Below are 27,587 nucleotides of genomic sequence, written 5' to 3' on the forward strand. Positions count from 1 at the left end.
ACTATTATGTTGAGCTTCCCCAATTAGGGTTTCATGGATTAATAGGTCCATCAAGGACAAAAACCAAGTCTACTAGGGCTTATGCATGAATAAAATGACATGATACAATCCCACAATGTCAATGAATGCCCAAGGTGAAGTACCTAGGGTTTGGGTATGATTGAGATATCATGGTACAATCCCAAGGCCTCAAGCAATAAGAGTTTAAGGTTTCATACCTTTGATCTACATTAGATGTCATACCATCATCTAGAGCTTGATTCTCAAGCAAAAGTGATAGTACTTTGAATCCATGAAGCTTATCCTCTTGTCTTGAACATGCTAATGCAAATGAAATGATGACATGATGTATGCATGTGCATTAGGGTCATGGACCAGATGAAAACTTTATATAAGGTAGAGTGAATTTTGGGGTATGACTGTTATCAAACACTTAGAGTGCAGTTTGCACAACAACATTACATTCTTCTTCTTCCTCCAGAATTTATGTTTCCTCTCACTTTCAATTACATTGTTTTCTTCTTTCAATTCTCTATGTAGTGTAGAATCATCTTGCAACCAAGGAGTGATTGTTTCACCTGAGTAAAGGGTGAAGAACAAGAGATGTGATCAATCGGAGAGATTGATTCTTATTCATCAAGATTGATTCGGTTAAATTCCAGATTTGAGTTTTCCCAACTTCAAACATACTCGATTGTGTGTCCTTAAGGAACTTATTCATATCCGCAATCTTCCTCAAAACTTTGTACTTACCCATCGACTAACAAACATGATAGTAGATTTACTCATTTCCATTCTTCACTTTGATTCATCATACTTACTTACATGATTTTTCTCCGACTTTCTGTGTACTTAATCTCCTCTCAATCTCATCGTTCACTCGTGTTGAAATAATATGGTAAACATTAATTCACAAACAATCATCATCAAACATATGAATTCATAGAACTTCTAAAAATTATCACTTACTATTCGAAAACACGCTTTTGAGGTCTTTTATCCGTTGTAACTTAATTTATGTCAAAGTGGAGTATATTTTGTCAGTAGGTTCAAATCCGTGGAGTTAAGCACCAGCTTATTCTTACACCCTTTACACAAGTTCTTCGTTTCTTTTCACTTTTGGGTACTAGACTTTCGACTTTCTTTTTTTTTCTTTCACAATTTTTTTTGCGGAAGCTTTAAATTTTTATCTTTCTAACCAATTTTCTAGCTTCTTTTCATTGACTTTTTTGTCAACGTGTTCTCGATTTTTAGATTCTAGTACCCCAACCCCAAACTTAAAATGTTGCTCATTCCGTAAGCAAACCCAAACTTAGGTTTTTGCGATCATCAAAATTACACAAAGAGAAATACCAACAAGCTAACTCCAAGGAAGGGTGGAAAGATTTTTCTTTCAAGTTAATTGGCTAAGTATGCAACTGAAGTGAACATTCGACTACCTCCATGTCAGATTCATCTTCAACTACTTCGATTGTATTCAAAATGATTCGGTCCAGTGGTGGTGATGTTGACTTTTCTATTGCTACTTCTTGCATAATCTCTTCGATTATATCAATTTTATAGCAATGAGGATTCTCTTTTTGATGTTTCATTACTTCAAACACATTAAAGACAACATTTTTTTTGTTAAATCTTAAAATCAACTCTCTCATTTCCACATCAATTAAAGCTCAACATGTTGCTAAGAACGGTCTTCTTAAGAATAGTTGCGTTTCAGAGTCTTCTAGAATATCAAGAATCACAAAATCTATTGGGAACAACATATCATTTACTCTCACGAGTACATCCTCGAGAACTCTGTACGAATAAATGATAGATTGATCAACTAATGTAAGAGTCATCTAAGTTGGCTTTGATTCCCCACACTTCAACTTCCTCATTATAGCCAACGACATCAGATTTATGTCTGCTCCTAAATCACACAATGTCTAACCAATTGTTACGGAACCAATAGAACATAAAATATTAAATATGCATGAATCAATAACTTTGGGTGAAAGTTTGTGTTAGATTATAGTGTTGCATTCTTCTGCCAAAGAAATATTCTCATCATATTTCAATTTGTCATTTTCTGACAAGAAATCCTTCCTAAATTTTGCTTAAATTGGCATCTACTTAAGAGTTTCACAAGATGAAATGTTAACCTTTATTTTTGTAAACATCTCCTAACTTTTTGAATTGTCCCACTTCCATTTTCTTCTTTGATGTCTTTTTTCAAGATCGAGTAAGATGGTTTGACATAGTAAGATAGTTATGAGTTTGGTTCATTTAGGATATATTTCTTGATCCTTTTCAAATGTGAATTTCAGTCTAAGAGTTTGTCAAGAATATCCTCCCTTGAGTATTAGCTCGTTTCTTCCCTTTCTTCTCCCTCTGATTTTTTTTTTCAACCACTTTTCAACTTCTACCTTATCTTCAATATTTTTCTCGCCCTCATTTCCTTTCTCTCACCATTAGCATTAGGGTCCAAAGATACCACTCTCTTTTTCAACTCAATGGCTTTGCTACTCTCATTTTTCAGATTGTCTACCGTATTCCCAACGAGGCAACGAGGCGGAAGAACTTAAATGCAATAGAAAAAAGGTTGCGTGATGAACCAACCCAAACCCACCGTAGAACTCACCAATAGAACATAGAACAGATTGGATTTAAGAACTTACTTTTATTAATGATTACATATGGTACACGTCAAAATTGTAATTTCTATGTTTTAATGTTTCTCCTGGTTTTTTTTTCTATGAAAGTAAATGCAGTATTATCAAATGCTAAACTGTTATACTCTCTGAATAGAAATTCCTGTTCATGAAACATATACATAATACTTGTTTATATTCTATCTATTACATACACCACCACAACGTTACAGGTTACATATACACAGAATTTAACAAAGTCTGTAACTTGCACTCGTTTAAGCACCTTTCTGCGGGAGAGTTTCAAACGCTGAAACTGTGTTTTCAAATCTTATACGATGTAATGGAGCACCACTTTGCTTAATAGCACATGCTGTCTTTTCTTCAAGGGGGCATCGAGCTTTAAGCATTGAGAATACATGGTTATTTAATCGTCGTGCTTTTTTCATTGCCTCTAATATGGCTTCCCATCCCTGTTAAAAGAAAAGTAAATGCAATCAATAACAGCATAAATGATACTTAATCAAAGAATTCTAGAGATGGTAGAAAAATGAAACATTTGTATAGCAATGAAAGATTATTTGGTTTGAACCGGAGAAGCAATATAAACCTGAACAGCAAAGTGGGAGTTCTTGTGTGTTTGCACAACAGATGCAGCTTCCACTTCTGCGATATTGAGGATCTGATACGAGAAGTCAAAAAGCTCAAAATGCAGCTGTTGCCCAAGCAAATAAATTATGGTGCAGCCTCCCCAAGCGACTGAATCCCCCAGCCTTTCAGGACTACTTGATGGTACTTGGACAGACTCTTCCAAATATCCCTATGTAGCTCAAGCAAAAGCACATGTTAAGAAAATTAAGAAACAAAGAAAGAAAAGGACACTAGCAAATTCATTAATGAATTGACCAAATCTTACAAAGTGGTTCAGGTTACTATTTGGTTTACACATGAAGCCAAATAGAGACGGGATCGGTAATTGATGTTTATCCAATGACATTATAGTGTAAATAGTGAAATGTAATAGCTGTAGAAGGTTGTTACTTACAATTTGGAGACCACTATATATTCTGTAGAAATCTTTTGAAATTGCAATGTCAATGAAGCCTGTCTTTGGCGCAGCACTCCATTTACTACAATATTTATCTAATGCAGCACTTGTGAAAGCAAGTGCATACTCCAGAACACTTCCGGTATTCAAGTTAGCCTTGTATAAAAGATCTGTAATGAAAGAGACAATGTCTGAACCATCAATAAACCTATAAAATATCATAAAAGTAAATGTATAAAAAACATAACACAGAGATCTCTAGAAGTAGTGACAAATAAAATGGGGGAACAGATCTAAATAAATCACAAACCCAGTACAAAAATCGATGGACCATGAATGATGCAAACAAAAATGAAACAAACTTTTCAAAAAAAAAAAAGTATATTTAGCATGATAATTTTAAGACTTCTCATCAAGATCATCAATCAGCTTCCTCAGTGGCTAATAATTTTTCATTTCGTCTGAGAAAATAACATAAAAGGAGTGAACGTTGAAGCTGTAGTGTTGTACTCATAATGTACACAACAAATTGTATCACTGTCACTAGACAGGAAATTAGAAGACAAGAAATTCTTGCTAATATTTCTAAATGCTCCATGTGATGACCATTGGAACATTGTGATTCGCATTAAGTATATAAAGAGTGTGTTGGGTAAAGGATTACTTTATGAAAACAAGGGTAACACCCAAGTCGTGGGTTATTCTGATGCTGATTGGGCAGACTCACCATCAGATAGAAGGTCCACTCCAGGGTATTGTGCTATGGAAGCAACATGTGAACTCACGTGGCTAAAACAATTACTCCAACAACTCAAATTAGGAGACATCAAGGCAATGAAACTAATTTGCGATAACTTCACATTGCCTCCAATCTGGTTTTTCATGAAAGGACTAAGCACATACAGATCGATTGCCACTTTGTAAGAGACAAGGTTCTTTTAGGAGAAATCATAATTGATTTTGTTGGTTCAAATGATCAATTGGCTAACATATTTACTAAATCCTTTAGAGGACCTCGGGTTGAATCTATTTGTAACAAGCTTGGTTCATAGGACATGTATGCTCCAACTTGAGGAGGAGTGTTAGAATTAATTAAGATTGCAGATATTCTAACTTTGATTGTTAGTATTCCTAGACTATACAACTTCCTAGGTTAGTGCTTATTCATTAATATCCATGTATTTATTGTAAGACTATAAATACAAGTAGTGTGATCTAACTAAAGACACGCAGAATTTACAAAATTTCTATAAGAGGAAAGAAGAAACAAAGACCTGGAAAACATGTGAAAGTCAAACTGACATGCTTTGCCTAAAACATATATAGTCATTTTCATGATGGGAAGGGAGGGTACTATTAGAGCAACCAAGAAGTTTTGGCAATTCATTGTTTGAGCGTATAGCTGATAGCTACATTTTGACAAAGTGGTTCAACTTTCAAAGCAGCTATGTCTAATGTACAATGCTAATATTCTACTAATTTCAATTATAAATATTTTCCTTACATTTATTTCAACTCCCCCATGACTCTATCATTTTGAAATATCTGAATGCCATTAATTTCCTATTGTTACAATATAAGATTGTTCTCAACTATATTTTAACATCAAAGATCTGCCCTTTTATTTTGCCAGCAAACAAGCCAAACTAACAAAGAAAATTAGAACACATAAAATAACACACCTGCAGCTTCTGCTTGTTTTGACATGATGTGGAAAGAATTAGGAGATGGGCAACCAGGATATGAAACCATTGCAGCAGCCGTAGATTTAAAGAGACTGACAATAGGGCTATCCCCACCATCTTGAGAAGGTAATATTTGTCCATCTGGTCCCGGAATCAAGCCCAGCCAGGGAGCAGTTTGCATGAAATTTGTTGTATCTGTTTCTCTCTGTCAAGAATGCAACATTTGCTAACTATTACTCACAAACTAAAGTAATGTACAGGAAAATATCGATAAACTACAGCTAAGGGAAGTGAGGCTATCCTCCCCCTTTCTTAAGTAACAAAATCACCATTGTGTGAAATTTATTTTGCCATATTCAATATCTTTGTAAAATTCATTTTAGGAGTTTGATTATAATTAGTTACCATTTGTTGACTGACATTAGATCTCCTTTAGCTAAAACTCATTAAAAGAAGATTGTCAATCAAGGTTGTCAGGTCCAAGTCTTCCTACAACTAACCTTTTGTCTCCCTAGGGGGAGCCAGCTTGAACCAAATATCTTCAGTGTCTTGTCATAAATCATTCTAATAATAGACCATTTTACCTTCATATGCTACAAGTGGCTAAATTTAATGTTTAAAATTCGTTTAGTTTGTTTTGACCTGTCAGATTTCTTTTTAGACTTAGTTTATTACAAAAAAACATCAAATTATTTTGATAAGAGCACTAGATTACCCACCAACACAATATCTAGAAGCCCCATCCAGTATAATACACTTCCAATCTCTTTAATACCATGAAGAACCTCAACTTTCAGCTCTGGTTTTGCCTCCCAGTTAAGATGTTCTTTAACAAGCCTTACACAACCTGTGTAGAAATAATCAAATAATTAATTTCTTGGATTTGACCATGCATCTATGTGCCTGATTCGTTAGTACTTATAATTTGTTAGACCTTAGGAATTACTAGAAATCAAAACAGAATTTTCTTTCACCTTGAGGACAAGGTGATAGTTTAGGGGGAAGTATTGTTAGACCTTAGGAATTACTAGGAATCAAAACAGAATGTGACTATTCTATTCTGTTAGTTACAAGTATATGAACAGCCTTATTAAATATTATCTGTAGCAGTTAGAGAGTCTAAGAGCAGCCATTAGTATTATTAGAGTAATAATTATTATTATTATTAGGAGCAGTTACAAAACTTAGGCTAAATAAGTAGGGATCAGAACCATGTTTTAGGGAGGCTGAAAATTAGGAAGAGGTTATATTTGGGAGGGAGAGACCAAGTTCTTGAATTTCTTGGAAACTCATTGTAATTACTATTATATTTTATTATTTGAAACCAGTTTCTATCAAGAGCACTTCTGATCCGAGAGAGGAAATATAAAAAAAAACAGAGAAAAAATGGAGTTGTCATCAAGAATGGAAGGAATGTTTGACCTTGTTGATGAAGTGTTTAAAGAAATTAGAGATTGGAGAAGAGAACTCAAAGAGTTACGATTAGAAATACCAATCTTTGAGGGAAGGGATGTTGTTGGATGGATGATCAAGGTTGAAAAATATTTTGATGCAGGAGGTGTATGTAAAGAAGAAGATCAAATACCAAAACTTGCGCAGTGGATGAGTGGTAAAGTCCTCACATGGTACCAATTATGGATTTCGGTCAATCCAAGTTCTACTTGGGGAAATTTTAAAGACGCAATTCTCAAGAAATTTGGGTCAAAAACTGAATCAATAGAGGATGAAGAACCAAATGAGAGGACACTACCGGAATGGTTAGATCAACAACCTCCATTGTTAAAATCACCAGACATCGGCACAGTGGTGTTTACTGATATTCCTAAGATGAAGTCTGGTAACGACAAAGTTCCACTGCCGATAACGCCATCGTCCCAGCAACTGTTCACTGGAGGGCTGCTGGTAGCAAGACAATCTGATCCAGGAAGAATTTTTTATATTTCATGTACAACTCAATCCTTCTGCTTCAAGTTATGGGATTCGGGAGGATATATTTTTTCTCCAGTGTATTTTCTTTCACCTTGAGGACAAGGTGATAATTTAGGGGGGAGTATTGTTAGACCTTAGGAATTACTAGAAATCAAAACAGAATTTTCTTTCATCTTGAGGACAAGGTGATAGTTTAGGGGGAAGTATTGTTAGACCTTAGGAATTTCTAGGAATCAAAACAGAATGTGACTATTCTATTCTGTTAGTTACAAGCATATGAACAGCCTTATTAAATATCATCTGTAGCAGTTAGAGAGTCTAAGAGCAGCCATTAGTATTATTAGAGAAATTATTATTATTATCAGGAGCAGTTACAAAACTTAGGCTAAATAAGTAGGGATCAGAACCATGTTTTAGGGAGGCTGAAAATTAGAAAGAGGTTATATTTGGGAGGGAGAGACCAAGTTCTCGAATTCTTGGAAGGGAGAGAACCAAGACTCTCGAATCTCTTGGAAACTCATTGTAATTACTATTATATTTTATTATTTGAAACCAGTTTTTCTATCATAATTTTTCCGCAAACACTATTTGTGACGAACATGAAATATATGTGTCTTAATAAATTTCCAGCAAAATGTCACAGTACTTACACGACGACAACAAGACTTTATCCCATTAGGTGGTTTCAGTGCTGAGATATTGAAGTGTCCCCAATCAATGACACTAGCATTTTTTAACTCGGAAAGCAGGGCGAGGTAAAACATGCTACTAATGATTAGTACTCCGTCTCATATTCACTTTTGTCTAAGGTTATAACACATCTTAAGAAAATGATTACAAGTACTATTTTCCAATGAAAAATAATGCGCTAGAACTAAATATCCTTGTAATCTTATTTATAATCAAGTTACCTTATACTTGTAAGCATTTAAACATATGTAAATTTCAGAATAAAGGTTAAAAAACGGTGAAAAGAAAAATGTCATGTACCTGTCACACCTCCATCAAAAGGAAGAAGACCAATTGATTTTGGCATGGATTCTTGTAATCCTGTTATCATTGGTTCAAGCAAAGTAATCTGGAATAACATGCCTTATATTGTCAGAAAGCACAGCTAAATTTATATTATAAAATCAATAAATATAGACATGGGGAAACTATACACGTCCAGTATGGCTATCATTCTCTAAATGAAAATTAGTTGCCCAATATTGTTAAAAAAGGTAGAACTTTTAGCGAACGTCATTGTGGAGTCTATAATTAGAGAAAATATGTGTAGTGTATCCTCACACATTTCTCATATTCTTAGCATATATGTGTGAATTGACCAACATTACTTCGCAGTATGGTTAAACTTTTCACATTCATCCATATCATGAAAGTTTTGGCACTTAATCACTATTCAATATAAACTTACCACAATCTTATTGCTTCTGATTTATTTTCATATGTGTAGAAATATATTGTATATTTCCTTCTGTTTTATGAGAATTACATATGCTGTATTTATAGAGTGCATAAGGCAGGATTTGAAAGAGAAATCTGACCTAAGAATCAGGGGAATTAATTTCCCATGAATGCTAATTCTAATTACAGAAAAAAACAGGAAATAATAGCTAATTAATTACATTAATCCTAATCCTTAATGAGTTGTACAAACAGAATCATTTGATTCTGTATTGATTATTCCATACTCCCCCTCAATCTGGGTGGTAGATGTCTATCATACCCAGATTGGATCTGATATTCTCGTATATGTTCCTTGGAAGGGTTTTTGTTAGAATGTCTGCAGTTTGCTGGCATGATGGAATATGATTAACACTTATAATTTCATGATCAATTTTCTCCTTGATGAAGTGTCGGTCTATCTCCACATGCTTTGTTCTATCATGTTGTACCGGGTTCTTAGCAATGCTAATAGCAGCCTTGTTATCACATAATATCTTCATGGGGTGATTGGTAGGAATTTTGATCTCATCTAGCATTCGCTTAAGCCAAATTCCTTCACAAATACCTTGTGACATAGCTCTGAATTATGCTTCTGCGCTACTCCTAGCCACAACAGATTGTTTCTTGCTTCTCCAAGTTACCATATTACCCCATACAAATGTGCAGTAGCCTGTAGTTGATTTCCTGTCAGATAAACATCCTGCCCAATCAGAATCGGTGTAGACTTTAATGCCTCTGTTTGAGTTCTTTTGAAAATAAAGTCCTCGGCCTGGCGTACCTTTCAGGTACTGGAGAATTCTGTTCACATTTCTCATGTCAGTTTCAGTTGGATTTGACATATAACGACTAGCCATGCTTACAGCAAAACCAATGTCTGGTCTGGTGTGAGTTAGATAGATTAGTTTTCCGACTAGACTTTGATATCTATCTTTATTAGCTGGTACATTCTCATCTTCACTCCTTTTTACTTGTTCTATGGGAGTATTGGCAGCTTTGCATCCAAGCATGCCTGTTTCTTGAAGTAAATCCAGAGCGTACTTCCTTTGAGAAACTGAAATACCATTCTTTGTTCGTGCAATTTCCATCCCTAGAAAATACTTGAGTTGTCCCAAGTCTTTGACTTCAAATTCTTTTGCTAGAAGTTTCTTTAACTGGTTGACTTGTTCATCATCGTCTCCCGTAATTACGATATCATCAACATAGACAATAAACAAAGCTATCTTCCCATCCAAAGAGTGCTTGACAAACATGGTATGGTCTGTTTGACATTGAAGAAAACCATCTTGCTTGACAACTTTTGTTAGTCTATCAAACCATGCCCTTGGTGATTGTTTGAGGCCATATAGAGATTTGCGAAGTCGACACACCATGTTGGCGGTTCCAGGTGATTCAAGTCACGGAGGAATTTGCATATATACCTCTTCTTCTAACTCTCCATTTAGAAATGCATTCTTTATGTCTAGTTGGTGTAGGGGCCAATCTGGATTTGCTGCCAAAGATAGTAGAACCCGGACAGAATTGAGCTTCGCAACAGGTGCAAAAGTCTCCTCATAATCCACCCCATATGATTGTGTGAACCCCTTTGCAACCAACCGAGCTTTGTACCTGTTTATACTCCCATCAGCATTGTGTTTAATTGAAAATATCCACTTGCATCCTACTGCTTTCTTCCCTTCTGGTATAGCAGTGATCTCCCATGTGCCATTTCTTACAAGTGCTTGAACTTCTTCTGCTACAGCTGCTGCCCGTTCAGGTTTCTGCAATGCTTCTTGAATATTATTTGGAATTTCTATGTTGTCAACAGCTGCTACAAAGGACCTGTAACTTTGTGATAGTTTTCCATAGGAGACATATTTTTCAATAGGGTGTTTAGTGCAAGTTCTAATCCCTTTTCTCGTAGCAATAGGAATATCAATATCTATTGTATCAACATGTTTAGAGTTAGGAAGAATATTACCTGTGGGAACTTCATTTTCTATGGTTTGACTCATGGCCTTGCATTGAAGCTTTGCTTGACTCTACCTCCTTCCTTTTATAACAAAAACCCTTCCACTTGCCTGTTTTTGGATCACAATCCTGTTGAGATGTGGTTGAAACTATAATTGGTTCTGTTTCCATCACAACTTCTGTTGTCCTTTCACTCGGCTGAATGTTTGAGGTCTGGTCTGGTAATTTTTCAGCTGGTTTAGGCATAGGTTCGGCTGATTGAGTGTTGCCGGTTTGGTTTGGTAAGATTTTGTCATGTTCGGTTAGTTCAAGAGGCAAAAGTTGGTATTCTGAATTTTCTATATGCTCCCCCTGAATACCAGTTTTGGTGTAATAGGGTTGATTTTCAAAGAAGGTTACATCCATAGTGTGGTAAAAAAATTTGGTATGGGGTGAGTAATGGTTTCGAGTATGTTTAGACAATTGGCAAATTTCACACTGAATATGTTCCTTGTTTTTATTGAATAAAGAGGGAAATATTTTTTCCAAGTATATGTAATTTGGGTGGCCTAATCTATAGTGCCACATCATTACAGGATTATTATCACTTGAAACTGCAGCTGCAACATGACAATTATTCTTGAGTTTTTCTTCTGATTTTTCCACTTGAAGGAGGTAGAGTCCAGCACAGTCTTCAGCATTGCCAATCGTCTTCCCCAACTCCAAAGTCTAAAATTCACACAAGTTAGGGAAGAATTTAGTAACACATTTCAAATCTCTTGTAATCTTGCTAATAGACAGCAAGTTACAATCCAGTTTAGGCACATACAAAACAGAGTCAAGTGTAATATTTGGTGAAATGATAATTGATCCTTTACCCATGACCTTAGAATGTGTACCATCAGCTATTCGAACATTATAGTTATAGGGACATGGAGAATAACTACTAAACAAAGTAAAATCTCCAGTCATGTGATCTGAAGCCCCTGAGTCAACAATCCATGATTTTATTTTTTCCTTACTAGTGTTTAGAGCATGTAAGTAATTACCTCTTTGAGCCACTACAACAGTACCACCTTTTTCTGCAGTTAACATGGTTTGCTGAAGGAGTTTTTGAAGAGCCTCCATTTGTTCTTTGCTAAAAAGAGATGAGTTAGAGTATACCTCAGCTTCTTAATTGTTAAATGTTGTGTTACCTCTTCCCTCCTTGCCTTTGAAAAATTTGGTCTCTGAAGGTTTTCCATGTATGATCCAACATGTTTCCTTCGTGTGGCCTGGTCTCTTGCAGTGTTCACACCAGGGGCGGGTTTTCTTTTGTGGTGGCCGAGGCTGATTCCCTCTTGCTGCCATTGCAGAGCTCTCGCTGTACGGAACTGAGCTAGGTGTTCCCAACATGATTTTCTTCATGCTTTCTTCCCTTCTCCCTTCTGAAAAGGCTTCTCGAATTTTGAGAAGTGGTTTGGTTCCAAGGATCCTTCCACGAACTTCATCTAGGTCCTTGTTTAGCCCCAATAGGAACTTGTAAATCCTATCTTTTTCCACCAGCTCCTTATATTTCTTTTGATCTTCTGTACAACACCATGTAACCTCTTCATATATGTCGAGTTGCTGCCAGTGTTTGTTAAGTATATTAAAATACTCAGTAACAGAAGATTCTCCCTGTCGAAGGTCATGAAGAATGCTTTTAATCTCAAATATGACAGATGTATTGTCAACATTTGAGTATGTTTCCTTCACTGCATCCCATATCTCTTTTGCAGTGTCATAGAACATGAAATTTTCACCAATTTCGTTTGTCATGGTATTGAGCAGCCATGACATTACTTGGCTGTTCTCAAGTTTCCATTTCTGAAAGTTTTTGTCTCCTTTTTCGAGACATTTAGAATCCCCCGTTGTGTAGCCTTCCCTTCCTTTTCCTTCGAGGAAGATCTTGACTAACCTTACCCATTGGGTATAGTTTTGACCATTTAATTTATGGCCTGTGATGAGGTGAGTGAGCCCTTCGTGTGAACTGGTCGGAAATGATCCAGTCTCCACTTTGAGCGATTCATCAGATTTGGGATCCTCCATAGTTTGGCGGCGCTAGGTTAGGGATGGTTCAGATCGTGCTCTGATACCATGTAGAAATATATTGTATATTTCCTTCTGTTTTATGAGAATTACATATGCTGTATTTATAGACTGCATAAGGCAGGATTTGAAAGAGAAATCTGACCTAAGAATCAGGGGAATTAATTTCCCATGAATGCTAATTCTAATTACAGAAAAAAACAGGAAATAATAGCTAATTAATTACATTAATCCTAATCCTTAATGAGCTGTACAAACAGAATCATTTGATTTTGTATTGATTATTCCATAATATGTTTATATTCATAAGTTTTCCTAAGATCAAACAACTTTGCACTAAGGTATCTGTTAATCTACTTGTAATTATTAACGCTCCAAATGGTATCTGTTAATCTACTTGTAATTATTAACGCTCCAAATGTCTAGTCCCAAGTGTGAGGGGGTGTTGAGATCTTTATTACTCCACCTACATTAGTTCATGCTTCAGATACCGCCCAATCTTGATTGTGATGGAAAAATTGACAGTCCCACATCAATGAAAGATATGACCTAGGTAGTGCTTATAAGGTTTAGGCAATCTATACCCTTTAAGTTGATTTTGGGAGTATGAGTTAGACTTAAGCCCAAATTCAAATAATATTGATACCGACAAAAAAGATATGTTGGATGCTACTAAAGATGATAATATATCAATCCTTTAACAAAGAAATAAATCCTTATATATAAAGAAATGAGGAAAACAATATTGATATTATCTACATTACTCTAAAATAAAATCAATATATTATCACATATCTTATACCTTGTTTGATATATGGTCAAGAAGGGCTCTAATAAGCCAAGGTAATGATCGGGATCCCAAAAGTCGAACAATAGAAAACATGTGAGGTATTCCAAAGAATCCGCTATGCAGTCGAGCAAAACTTTGATGAGCCGAATTTAAATCCTATTATTGCATAGAGTGAGCTTATGAGATTTGAGAAATTCGTATTTACATAAAAAAAAAAACAATAACACATACATACAAAACAACTATGCATCTCTTTTCAATTCTCTCTCACTACACATTTCCTCAATAGGTGAAAAAAACAGAACCACACATATTAAAGACAAAAAATATAGTTAAAAAGAATAGGGCAAAAGCTGAAAACGTCTTCAATTCTGCACAGCAACCATTGCCACCCTGAGAAAGCACATGGCATGACCATGCTAGCAGTGGCTAGATAGATTCACTATAAATAGCTTCAGTCAGTCAGAACTTGTGACTTTAGGATGGAGATTCAATCTATCTATTTCCTCCCTACACCACTAGAGTTTGGGAAGCTTCAATCTTTAAATCACAAGATTCGTCATATGCTAATGGAGTTCCTTCTAATCTCATCTTCTCTTGTTGTTATTATCTTTTCTTTTAGCATTTGTAACTAAATCTCTAGTTAGAGAAGTATGAATCTCATTCCAATTTCTATGTAATTTGCATTCTTTCATCTCAATTCAAGTTTACCTTTCCAAATTGAGTGTCTATTTTATGCTTAATTCTTTTCTTGAGTTGGCCACCTAAGAATTGATCTTATACTCAATTGCACCAATTGGAAAATGGCTACTTGAGGTAAATCACCATAATTGTTGAGATATCCTAGAAATAGGATTGTGTGATCTTATAAATTCCCAAGCTTAATGCTTGTTTGAGTTGAAATGCCTCAGGAATAAGGGTTCTTGATTTTAAAAAGATTAATAATAGAGGGATTGGTGTTAGCCTGAATTTGTGAATTTGATCTTCAATTAATGAATTTCTCTTGATTAAATAGTTGAATTGAAATGTAAATGAAGAAGATTGAGAGGATTCTATCCTTAACCACTGTGTATGTTGGTTCTTTGAATTCCTATTGTTTTTTACCTTAATTCTTCAAAATACAAATTCATTCTTTCCAGGTTCCAAATCAGAGTTCAGTTTCAGTTCAGACAGCAACTACTTTGTAAGTTGGTAACTGAAATACAACCCTTTCAGGACAATACTTTTATTCACCACTTAATGACTTGGTACACTTGCCAATTCCTTTCACTGACTGGCCTGGGCCCAAACAGTATAAATATGCATATGGTCTAAAATTGGAATATTTGTATGTTATATGTTTATGACCACACATATATGACTACATAAGCCATAAACACTATTCGCAATTCATTTTATAACAATAGGAAATTGACAGTAAGAGGATGCTTACTTGAGTACCACAATAGAAACTAGGCTTAGCAGAGGGTATGGATGGCTTTTGAACAGGAATTGTCTTTGATGATCTGATAAATCGTTGAGTAGTATTGCAGAGGATGAAACTTGGCAAAAAATCACTTTGCATCTCAGACCATATCTAGCATACACAGAAATTGATCAATGAAATAGCAGGAAATGGATCAAGTCGTATTATTATCGATTACCATTCAAATAGTGGTTTTAATACGAGCACATAATAAAAAATAACATAAATCTAATTGTCAATACAAGATGATGTGTTATGTTAATGATCAGAGAACAAGGAGAGATATCAAATTGAAGTACATGTTCAAAGTTCAAAAGGAAAAACCTGCGAGGCCAGTCGACTAGAAAATGATACAAGGGAGATGTTCTCTTGCATTTCATTCAACATAAGACTAAAAGAGTCAACAGAAAGATCTCTTGACAGTAGTTCATGGGAATGTTTTAAGACATCCAATAACTTCTCTAATTCCTGATAGAAATAGTCATAGTTTTATTTTAGTTTGATAAATACTGATAAAATAAAAAATTTACAGTTACTTGCAAAAGGAGTTAGCAAAGGTAAAATCACTAACCACTATGGCACACAGATCTTGACACTCAAAACGATCAAACAGAAACTCAATATTTTCACGGAAAATTTTATTTATCCGTTCAGATATCAGACTTCGCAAGTTGATCATCCTTCCAAGTAGCTGCACACAAAAGAATCGTGTTTAGTAATTGCGACTCACTTAAATTTCTAATAATGTTATGCAGCAGAACTTGTGTGAAAGAAAAATAAAGAGAGACAGAGAGATCTTATACATGAAAGGAGAATACACCGCGAAACTATTAGTTCAAAAATCATGTTTAGTATCAATCCTAATCATATTATTCATAAGCATTTTCTTAAACAATCTTCATTTGTGTGCTGTAGGTTGTGTCTGGTCTTTGTGATGACATAACCTGCTTATCATGCTTCTAACACCAGAAATTTATCAACTCAATCAACTCAGGTTGTGTCTGGTCTTTGTGATGACATAACCTGCTTATCATGCTTCTAACACCAGAAGTTTATCAACTCAATCAACTCAGGTTGTGTCTGGTCTTTGTGTCTGCACAAGGTGATTCTTATGGGAGAGTATTATTAGACCTCTTATTAGTAATATTATTAGGCAGTTATTATTATCATATTAGGGTGGTAGTTATTATATCATTAAGCAGCAGTTATTTATTAGATAGTTATTGAATAAATAGGGAAACTGAAGGAAAAGTCCTTAGGAATTTTTTTTTGGGTCTGGATATTGATTGAGAGAGACCGAGCTCTCGAATTCTTTTGGGACTGTATTTTGGTACCAGTTTCGAACATAATAAATTTTAAATTTTTGCTAAAATAATAAAACAGTTAAGCTTCTTCACTTTGAGCAAGGCCATTGGTCAAGTGTTTTATATTCTAAAAGGACAAGAGCAAAATATGTACATAACAGCATAATACTTGTGTAATTATGTTTTCCAATCTCCCAATTTTTCCCCACCCTAGACATTTTGAATGAAAGTTGACTCAACCAAAAATTGTTGAGTAGGTTAGAGATGTCCAGTTTATACTTCAAAACACCAAATTAAATCGTGGAAGAGAAACATTATGATAGCGCAGTCCACTAACCTTCACTCTAGTCATTTTTAGCAGCATATTGAGCCTCATAGGCTGTACAGCATACTTTTCTGCATTGTCTGAGGCAAAGATAAATGTAGGATCAAGCAGTTCACTGCATGGTTTTGGCATCCATCAATAGAAAAGGTTAGTCGGAGGAGTTATCAAAAGAAAAGCTGGATAAGACAGAAAAATGACAGACCTTGCTGCCCAACTTTTGTAATACATGAAAATGGCTTCACATAGTCTAGAAACAAATATGTCAAAACAATGATCCACCTGTAAAAAAGAAGATAAACAGAACACTTTATCAATAGAAAAAGCACATGATATAAACAAGTAATCAGAGCTGAAATTATAGTAACACTGAAAATTCACTTTGTCGCTGATATAAACTGATATCAAAAAGAGAAGGTAGGATTTATAAGTAACTATTAATTAGAAAACTACTCCCTCTCTTCCTAATCTTTGGTCCTTTAAAATTTTACCTTTGTCCCAAAACTTTGGTTCTTTAGGAGATCAAGAAACAATTTATGATGTTTTTACTTTTGTACCCTTGAAAAAAACCAAAATCATGCACTAAATGAATTTTTCTTAATATGTGCGCTCAAACGTTAAAGGGCCAAAGATTAGGGCCAGAGGGAGTAAATGGAAGCAGAGACATGAAAATATCCTCTTGAAGGGCCCTGCTTCCTTCCTTATCATCAGACATTGTACCGCTTCATGAAAGTCACCACATAATGATCCAACATTAAGTTCAGAGTGTGTAGTACCTCAGCCTCAATTTCATCGTATAGAAACCGTTGTTTCAGCAACACTAAGGCTTGCTGAGCTGAATCATTATAGATGTCAAATGGTATCAGAACACTCTCAAGAAGACCAGAGTTCGGCGACTCAAGTACACAATCCACCAACATCCAGGGAAGAGAGCATTCGATTGGAAACTGCAGGGAACAAATTAACTAATTTTAGACAATCATCATTTGACGGTTTGAATCATTTGTAACTAACAGTGAAAGGTTGGACTGCAATGCCATATGTTGCAAGTAGCTAGGAAATTTGTAACTGCTTTTATTTAGAAAAGTTTTTGGTCACAATATAGACTGTGAAATTCAAATAATCGTGTGGTAATAAGTAATAAGTATTACCTGAATGACTCGTGAAGACTCTAAATAAAATTCTCTAAACCATAAGAAACCAAGATCGGTCAATGTAGCAACTGTCACTGTAAGCATCACCACCCAAGTCAAAACACTGAAGGATGCAACAAGGCAATGGTACAAAGCAAAGCATCCTATACTATTTAATTGTTTCAAATGGTAGAGAGTAGAAATATTTCAAGATTTATTTCATTCTAATACATTTCTTTTCCTGTCAGAAAAAATAAAATCTTTTGGGATACTTTCTAAAAGAATTAGTGGCATAATGGCATCCCATTTGGTAGACTTGTGGAATAATAATCAGTGGATAAATAACACATTGTAACTGCAAAATCACAAGCTCTAAATGAGCCTGGATGCTTTAAAAGGACTGATCTTCATTTTCAAGTACCCATGCAGGGGCAAAAAAAATTGAGGGAGGCCTACAATTTGTCATAATCATAATTAGAATTACTAGAATGCACCCAAAAAGCAGAAGTTTTTTCATTCATTTCCCTAATTAAGAAAGTGAGATGCCAGCTTAATGTTGCAATCCGCTACCCTTTAAACATCCATCTGCCCTCTAAACCCCAATGGTTTATAGTTTTGTATTGGATGTTTTAGCATTGGTAAAAGTCTAAGGATTTCATGAACATACAAATGATATTATTAATAACCAGGCATCTGTCAGCCCCACTGCATGTATGTTCAATTTCAATTTCAGGGTGTTCAACCAGCAACCCTTTTAGTAACGCAGATAAAAAAAAATAAAAAAATAAAAAAGTAAAAGAGGGTTAGAAAAGCCCTGCCGGAAGAGCTCATTGTGAGGCCATGTATATTTGTGAAACCAAATATTATTCATTAATAGAGATACCAAACAATGTAATGCTTCCAAACTAGCTAACTAATGTAGGAAAAGAACTACTGACAGTGGGTAGCAACAGAGAGGAAGAAGCTGTCAGTGAAGAAATTTAATATATCAATAGAGATTGTTCCCAAAGGACAAACTTTGGAGTAAAATTGATGATGTGGTCAATCTAAGACATCATTACCTGAGTAGTCTAAAATATGTAGGAAAAAACCAAGCTTGTAAAAAAATGTCTCCAGCTGCTTTAAATCATTAACTGGTATTTCTGAGCCACTATTGCCAAAAAGTCCACCGGGTCTCCTAAGGTTACCACCAGAAACCACCTCATATATTAAGAACTGCAAACAGTGCACCTGTATTGAAGAGGTTAGTTAAGCAATTATAATGTGGTAAGATCAAACTAGAAATCTATACATATCAACAGAAAGAATTCATAAAGCAGCAAGCCTGGAAATATAGAATATTTTGCCAACAACTTCTGATAAGCTTCTCCATAAAAAATCATCAGTGAAAGCTCTCTAATAGTTATAATAAATTGGCTACAATGTACGTAAATACACAAGAACAAGAGAATTGGTTAAAAAGACCTAAGTTTGAAAAAAGTGAAAAACAAAAAAAATGTTTTTTTCATAATCATATGTACATGTCTATCTACATGCATGCCCATAATAAAGAATTTTGGTTCAACATTTCAGAATAAAGCATGTGTCAACCTCTTTATGCATATTTACTTTTTATCAAAGCATAGTAAGTCCATGTGCAAGTTCAACAAAACATATGTGCAAATGGCACAGTTCGATAAAAAGCAAAAACACTTTGAGCTCTTATAAATTCACTTGAAAGCATACCAATGGTAACAAGTTACACAACACATGTCATAAAGAGTACGGAAAATAAGGCAGACCTGAGCAGTAGTTGGGGCAACTGCCCTTGGATAAAATATGTTTGCTTTGCTTTCTTCACCTCCATGCTGTGAGGACTGTAGCTCAGATTCTGACTTGTTTGTATTAGCCATCCAATCAGCTGAAAGGGTCCTCATATCAGAAAGAATCCTGAAAATCCATATTTGAGTAATTGATATGTGCAATCTAAAAAAATTGAATGAAAGCAGACAGATCTCGGAGAGCTCCTACCAATCAAGTTTTGAGGAGGAAGCCTAACAAGGGAAGGAAGTAAAGTAGAAAGGCTTATAACTGTCAGGTAGGGAAGTTTGTAACGTTCACTTATAGTATAAATAAGACAAAGCATAAGGAGTTAATCACTTGTGCACTTTCAACAGAAAGGGTTTCCTCTTTTAATCCCGTTTAATTCTACATCCCGTTTAGCCAACTATCATTAATTTATGAAAACATTCTACAATTGATTTTGATCGAGATGAAGTATGTTCTCATGACACAGTCTAAGAGCACAGCTTCAGAACTTCCATCAATTAAGAGTTGTATTTGTCCAAGGAACATATCAAGTTAAAAAGGCTTAATTTATAAACTAGTTAAAAAGGTAATAAACGATCATGTACAATTTGCAAGAAAGTAATTAGGCTAACACAATTTCCCAAGATACATAGAACTTAATCTGAAACGAATCTTAGCTACTTGGAAAATGAAGAATTAAATAAATTTAATTTCCAGCACAACTGAAATTAGAATCCTACCTAGAGAGGTCCTTCTTCTTTCTGAAGGTTGTCCGCAACATAGAAGCTAATGTGTTTTGAACAAAATCTTGGACCTCAGCATGTATTGTTTCCCATAAAGCATCGGCAACCAGTGTATCACACCGCTGCATCATAGAACCAACACTCTTTATGTAGCTCACAAGTTCGACCAGTGCTTTCCTTTCCTCTGCACTGTAATTATATCGTACAACCTACAAGCAAAAAACAATATTTATGTCATTATATTATATATTTTATGTTTGTGCATAGTCAAAACAACGATATCGTATTTAATTAATATTGAATTATTAAGAGGTTAAGTGATATAATAAACTGGCTAGTTTTGTGATACACGGTTAAATTTAACATGAACAGTTAATTGTTCCATCCAAACAAAAAATGATGGAAATATTGGTTAATGTGAGAATAGCTAATTTTGATGGGGGCATTAAAGTTTGATCTGATTGGAAAAAGTTGCAGGTGTTATCAACACCACTATAAATACAAATTGCAATGATAGAATTTCTCTGTGACATGAATAGTTAATTATTCTATACAAATAAAATTAAGAGAATATTAGCAGCACCATAGTGCCTGTGTAGCAGATTAGAACATTGATTATACATCACAGCCAGAGAAAACAAGCAATTATTGGGCTACAAGAATAACGAGAAGAAAAGCACAAGATAATAGAAAATTTGATCATTCCTTACCTTTTCATAGTCAGAGAATGATGGGGATGCATCCTTGCATGGTCGAGAAAATTTCCATGCACATTGTTCCCAAATGCGTGCAGTCCATCTGCTTAAAAGCTGAAAACCTTCAACAACCATATCATACATGTTCCCTTTGACCTCTTTGCTCCAATCAACATCAGAACCATCAGTGGACTTCAACAACAACAGCTGCAAAAACAGTGATGGATAACAAAATAGCACAATGGTATGCAACAGTTAACATGAAACAAAACAAATAAGATTTCAGGGATGGCTTTTCTTTTGCAGAGAAGGGGGCAATACCTGATTCATTGCTGAAGCAAAACGAATTGTGAAATCATCATGCTCAGCACGAATGGCTCCAATATGATTGACAATTAGGTAATGTCTCTGATACGTGTCTCATGTCAAGGTTACTTTCTAATGACAAAGAAGGAATATGCTTCATACATTTATATACAAATTTGAAGCTTGAGAAGTAAAAGAATTCACAATAATTTTTTTACCGGAATTCCATAATTAAATTTAATTATAAATTAATCTAATTATCCAAATGCATCATATGTAGTGAGAACATATATTAAACCTATCAAGTTTTCCATATCATCTAACAATGAAAAGCACAACTTTGCAGGAAGTGAAAAACTTTTGCACCAAATTTTCAATGCCTAGACAACCGTGTGGTTTTCAATAAATGTATTATTTAATTGTGGCTAAAATACAATATAATGAAATTTTCAATGATCATTGTTATAGTACCCGTGTATATATACATAACTAGACAGTTAAGTTGCTAGAATCTATTAAACAGATTATCAACTGACTGTACAAATATGAGAACTTTATCTAGGTTGTTTCTATTAGTCTTCTTCACTTTCTCATTTTAACACAGTTCATCAACCAGAAGTAGAAAGAACAACAGAGTATGTAATTTAACTTGAAAGAACAGAAAGCATCAATTTGTTATCGTAAAGTATATGTCACAATCCATCCATTTGTTGGGAAAGTGGTAACTTCAAGACACGGGTCACAGAAATGAAATATTGGCTCATAGTAACAAATATTTGCACAAAGTTATCAGTTAAAACAAAAAACAATTTAAAGGATATTCTTGTGATTCACGGGGTGGAAGCTCATGCGGTGCTGGAAGGGTGAGAAGGCGAGCTTGGGAAGAAAATTTTGGGAAGTATGTTAATAATTCCTTCAATATCGCAGCTGGAGAGAGATGCAGATCTGGAAAAGCAGGAATGACTGCTTCATTCTGTTTAAGATAAACAGATCTTAATGTCCAGTCAACAGCGAAGAATTCATGGCATGAAATGTAACATTCTTCAGGTAATTCAACAACATCATCATTTTTTCATAACCCAGTAGATATAATGTATCTCTAGGCCTTTATATAAAAATATATATATATATATATACATATAAACAGTACCTTAAATAAATTGATCAGTCTGTTGATTTTTACCCTCTTGTACAGAGACTCACTATCTTTCTCTGAAGATGTCACTAGGACAACAAGAACAGGCAAAACACGCAAAAGAATGTGGCGCTCTGGAAAGAGAAGTGCAAAGTCCAATTCCAAGGACTCTACAACAAATACTATAAGAACTTGAAGAATGTCTTCTACACTAATTCAAGTCAAGGAATTGAATAAGAAATAGAAGAGGAGGATATTAAAATCAATAGTGGTGATACAAATACAAGTAAAAGTTGAGTTAGGGTGTGTATCATAAATAAACAAGATTATTTGCACTCTCGGTATTCAAAGACAAAAGCCAAAAAGTAAAATATTCAAAATTCCTCTAATCAGCTAGATTTCCCCAACATCGTTTAGATTGAAAACTTGATAAAACAGTTTTTCTTCATTTCCTGGCTCTGAGTGAGGAACCAAATCCACTTGTTTCTTTTGAATGAAAGTATATATGCATTAAGGAGAAAGTCCTTCAATATCCTACACTCTTTCTCATAACTAAAATTTCAAAAAAAACTAGCACTCACATTTCCTTTTTAATAGAACCTTTTAACTGTCGGATGGAACCAGTTCCCATATTCATCATAAGCACAGATAGTTTCTATCCAAAAATAAATATTAAATAAACCAAAATAAACAAACAATTACAAGTTAAACTAGAAAAGTGGAAATTATGGTAGTCATATATGTAAAGAGAAAAAAATGTGAAGATATCCAGGATACTTATTTACACGGAACATCTCAACATGCAAATTCAACAAAATAGCCCATCTCGTGCTCAAGAAAATCTGCACATGCAATTAAAGAAAGGTCAATAATTTGTCTTTGTCAGGATTTTTTATCAAAATAAAATATAAATGAGGAAAATTTTGGAAAATCAAACAATAAATAATAAGTGTGCAGCTTTTTGTATTTCAAACACTGGGAAATTCAACAATTATGCACCTGTAAATCATCTAACTCCTCCCTCATTGAATCGGTGTCCTGCCACTGACCGCTAACTTGTGTGAAAGTCCTGACAAAGTGGGGGGGAGAACCAAAATGAATGAATGATAAACTTCATTAAGTAGGTCTTCAGATACAGAAATCCTAAATCAGGTGAGGTGGCTGCATAATGATATTCCTAAAAATTATCAGACATGCCATTTATCATGAAAACCTTGCTATTCTTTTTCATATCTGAAGTTTGACAAGATTTTAAGCAATTTTTATAATTTTCTAATTACAAATAACAAAAACTACATTTCTCAAAATAGTTAACACAGTCATATTTTCATTGTGATCTATTGGACTTATATTCATCTTACCTCCTAAATAATTAGATGATTTCAACACTCTAGCTAAAAAAAATTAAAAATCCAGAAAATTCTGATTTCTTGACATGGAAATTTTATCAGAGTGGAAAAATAAAATACAAGATACAAAAGGACAATAAGAAATTTGGTGTTGTTCTGCAGAAACTATTGAAAATTCCCCTGAAAAATATATCTTATACTTCGGCAAATTGTCAGGGCTTTTTCCACAGAGATGCCATGAGCAAACCATTGGGAGATCTTAAAGAAAAACTATGACAATTCTAATATTTTCTCCAAATATTATGGATCTTTGTTTGTTTGGAAAGAGGCGGTCTTCTCACTTTTGAATTGTTTTCATTGAGTACTAGGTAGGGGTTGTGAAACAGTTTCCGGCTTTTGAGCTTGGCTTTATGTTATTGTTGAAGAATTGATGAAGCTACAGAACAGCAACCCACGGTTTACTTTTCCGTTGTGGCTTTATATTCTATTCCTAAACTTGTCATACTTATGGTGAATAACCAAAAAAAATGGAGTATCTCCAGCAGCAGATTGCTGTCAGGTGAGCTCACCACAGCCACAAGCAGGGTAGAAGGTCAGGGTTGAATCAGCAGCTATAGAGATTATTGATATCTACCTAACCATAAAGTATTTATGTTAAAGAAGACCAAAACCACACATTTAACCTTTTTACGAGGAGAAAGAAAAATGAAAAGAATTTATTTTTCAAAAGAATAGAAATGTTGAGCAAAAAATATTGAGCTTGTTGTTTCTAAAGTTCTCTTTCTTCCCTTTCCTTTTCACCCAAATGAGAAAATTTAAAATATTGAAAAAAATTATGTCTTCCTTATCTTCTTTCTCGCAAACCAAACGAAGTGTTAATCAATTATCTTAAAGAACCAAAAAAAACTGAATGAAACAAAACTGTGTAACTTGACTGGAGAATATGGATGCCTATTACTTTTTTTTAATGGCATGGATGCCTACTACTTGTTTATTTTATATCGAACTAAGGTAGCTAGGCATTTCTGGCAACCGTCTTTTAGGCATGCTGTTTTAGAGGGTGATATTATCAACTGTATGCCCATTTTGTTTCTTCAATGACATTTTTGTTCACCTGATAGTTCCCAATCAAACACTTTCATCTGAAAATCCCATAGTCCAATAGCTGGTTATTCGTATAATATATAATATAACATTTTAGGTGAGGCAAAAAGCTAGATCCCTAAAGTGCCTAAATTTGACGTAGGTGTTCTAATCAACAAAGCATTTGATCGACTGTACTACAAAAGTTATATTTACAAACAATATTGATAAATGGAGAATATCTTTGCTCATTAATTTACATATCAAATTACAGACTCCTATAAGCACAGTGAATATAAAAGGATTCAAGGAAGGAACAGAAGAAAGATATAACAGAATCAAATGGAACCTGAAAGTAAAGTTGAAGATCCTCTACATGAATAAGATAGAGTAACATAGGCAGAAGAGAAACTAAACACATACCTTTTGTACCATGAAAAGTCATTAGGTATGCTTGCCTTAGCATTTTTAAGATGGTCAAGTTGCACCAGAACATCAAACAACTTCAACATAGACCTGGAGTCAAGAACAAAGCTATTCAATAAATTCACTAAATATATAAATAAATAAATAAATAAATAACAATGACATTATAACACACCAAAGATGCGATATTGTAGGGCCATTAATGCGCCGCTCAGGCCTAGAAAAACGTTGCATATCAGCAGCTAACTGCATAAAAAATGATGTGAATGAACTTACTTAACATGCTAAGTCTGGATCTAGTGAAGTTTCTGGAAGAAGAAAAAAAGCATCATACGATATGTAAAGCACAACCCGTACTTTTGAGGAAGCTGATGCTTGCCATCGCTGAATTTCACGCAAACGACTCATTTCCAAATCCAGAACTTGATATGTTTCCAAATATAAGTCAGCTTGACTTTGCTTCATAGAATCAGGAAGCTGCCCCATCGTGGCAAAATGCACAAATTACAGGAGAAACTATAAACATATGGAAACATGAAAATGGATCTCTGATAAGATCATTTTAATATTATCAAATATATCAACAGACCAAAAGTGATTTTGAAAATGAGTGAATACAGGATATCATGTTGCATTAAGCAAAACTATCAACTACTTATGAAGCTTTAACTACTTGAGACTGTCCCAAAAATCTGGGTTTGACATGAGAATTTTGGGTGTGAACCAAAAGAACCAGCGACTTTGTTTGCTTTCTTAACACTTGGAAGAAATTTTCCTTGTCAAAAAACAAAGTATAAACATTTCATGACTAAAGAGTAACCCTTTCCCTTCTAACAAAATCCCCTCATTAGACTAGAAAAACAGCCTATTTCATGTTCGTTGTGTTGACTGGCTCTAACTACCGATTGTTAATAAAAATATTACCTGAGGAAGTGCTTTGACACAACTACGATACGTGTAAAGCACTGATGCCATCTCCTTTCCCTCTTGGGTAAGAGAATTCTGCATTTTGTATTAGCAAAAGCAGTCAAAATTTACGACAGATGTCAACAGGACAAATTAAACAACAAAAAATATCTCAAAAGCAGTGTACCAGCTGATTGAGAGCCTTCGTATCCTCCGACAGAGATAGTCTGTACGCAGCAACATCACAATATTCTACAAAAACGAGGGTGGTAAATGGTAGTAATTACCAATAAATCTATGCATCTTTCAAGTAAAGCTGAAAACACTGGTTTTTTTCAAGTAAATTTACAGCACATTCACAAACTATGTTGCACCGATACCTCTGAAAAAAGGTGTCTCCGTATCTATATCGGTGTCGGACACCTGTACCGACACTTGTGATTACGTTTAATTTATTCATTTTTTCAAATTATTACAGGTCTCACCGAGTCAGTGTCGGGGTCCTGTTCGGGATGTCCGTGCTTCATAGTTCACAAATTAATAACATATCCAGAGAAGAATCGTGAAACTATGGAATAAGAAAAGTTACCTATTGGACTCTCTGTTGCACCTCTCTCAGTTGACACCCATACTCCAGGTCCTTGCACCTCTGGTTGTTCATCCTATGTAATTAATGAACAAAAATCAATCACATAGAATGATGGAATTGGATGGAATTGAGTGGTATGAGATGAAATGAAGTGTTATTCCATTGTTTGGATAAGTTAAAATCGGCTGTAGCTGAGCGGAATGAGGTGGTATGGATTCTATGCCATTCCATCAATTGCCGTCATATATCTTCCAAAATTTTCCCTTGTTGCGTCCTAGAATATACATTCCCCTCTATTTAGTTCCCCTCCATTAATTTTATGATATTCAAACTAACTCGCATATATGGAAATAAAAACCTCACGTTCTTACAATGCCTTACATTGGAACATCCAAAATCGCCATAAATGTAATTTAGAAATCAAGTGTTCAATCTTAAGTCAATATCACATTACTAAACATTTCTATAATTAGAATTAGCGCGAATTTAGGGAATAATTGACTAAATCGGACCAAACTGTAGCAAAGAAAAAAGAACGATCCATAAGCGCATTTCAAATTTAGTAGCAAAAGAAGTGAGAAAAATGTAGCAGAAAATTGGTACCTCAAGCGAGAATGTGGAGAGAGCTGCAATGGCTTCTTCAACGGGTACTGCCATCAATGACTCTTCTAGCGATGTTGAAGGAAAAGAAAAGCTCAAAGCATAGATGTGAGAAGATCAACTACGATTGCTTTGTTTCTCTCTCCACTTCGACTCTGTTGTTGGTGGAGTCTTCAATTGCAAGGTTGAGCAGGTACAACTTCGGTTTGACCA

The 27,587-nt window shown here is 34.7% G+C and overlaps 1 protein-coding gene across 1 annotated transcript; it reads right to left on the minus strand.

The window, feature by feature from the left end:
- Positions 1–2,755: 2,755 nt before the first annotated feature.
- LOC127132177 (protein PIR) lies at positions 2,756–27,587 on the minus strand. Its single transcript, XM_051061069.1, has 30 exons — positions 27,378–27,587; positions 26,775–26,847; positions 26,373–26,437; positions 26,204–26,281; positions 25,637–25,756; positions 25,455–25,525; positions 25,277–25,369; positions 23,421–23,490; positions 23,199–23,263; positions 22,437–22,632; positions 22,108–22,259; positions 21,302–21,395; positions 20,996–21,187; positions 20,283–20,494; positions 19,536–19,683; positions 18,816–18,984; positions 17,773–17,849; positions 17,398–17,568; positions 16,827–16,903; positions 16,637–16,739; positions 15,567–15,686; positions 15,320–15,463; positions 14,963–15,106; positions 13,543–13,686; positions 8,286–8,373; positions 6,086–6,213; positions 5,364–5,571; positions 3,679–3,851; positions 3,244–3,453; positions 2,756–3,106 (listed from the first exon to the last, which is right to left on the minus strand). Exons 1-30 carry the CDS (start codon positions 27,429–27,431, stop codon positions 2,912–2,914), a joined length of 3,834 nt encoding a protein of 1,277 aa, XP_050917026.1. The 5' UTR covers positions 27,432–27,587; the 3' UTR covers positions 2,756–2,911.

The sequence above is a fragment of the Lathyrus oleraceus genome, chromosome 3 (assembly GCF_024323335.1).
Source record: "Lathyrus oleraceus cultivar Zhongwan6 chromosome 3, CAAS_Psat_ZW6_1.0, whole genome shotgun sequence".
Classification (NCBI taxonomy): domain Eukaryota; kingdom Viridiplantae; phylum Streptophyta; class Magnoliopsida; order Fabales; family Fabaceae; genus Lathyrus; species Lathyrus oleraceus.

Bases quoted from the DNA above. Each gene is read 5' to 3' on its own strand.
- LOC127132177 (XM_051061069.1), bottom strand. From the start codon at position 27,431: ATGGCAGTACCCGTTGAAGAAGCCATTGCAGCTCTCTCCACATTCTCG. The intron at 22,260-22,436 runs GTACTGTTTATA...TATCTTAAACAG, and splicing joins GACTGATCAATTTATTTAAG to AATGAAGCAGTCATTCCTGC. The intron at 15,464-15,566 runs GTTAGTGATTTT...TATTTCTATCAG, and splicing joins AAGATCTGTGTGCCATAGTG to GAATTAGAGAAGTTATTGGA.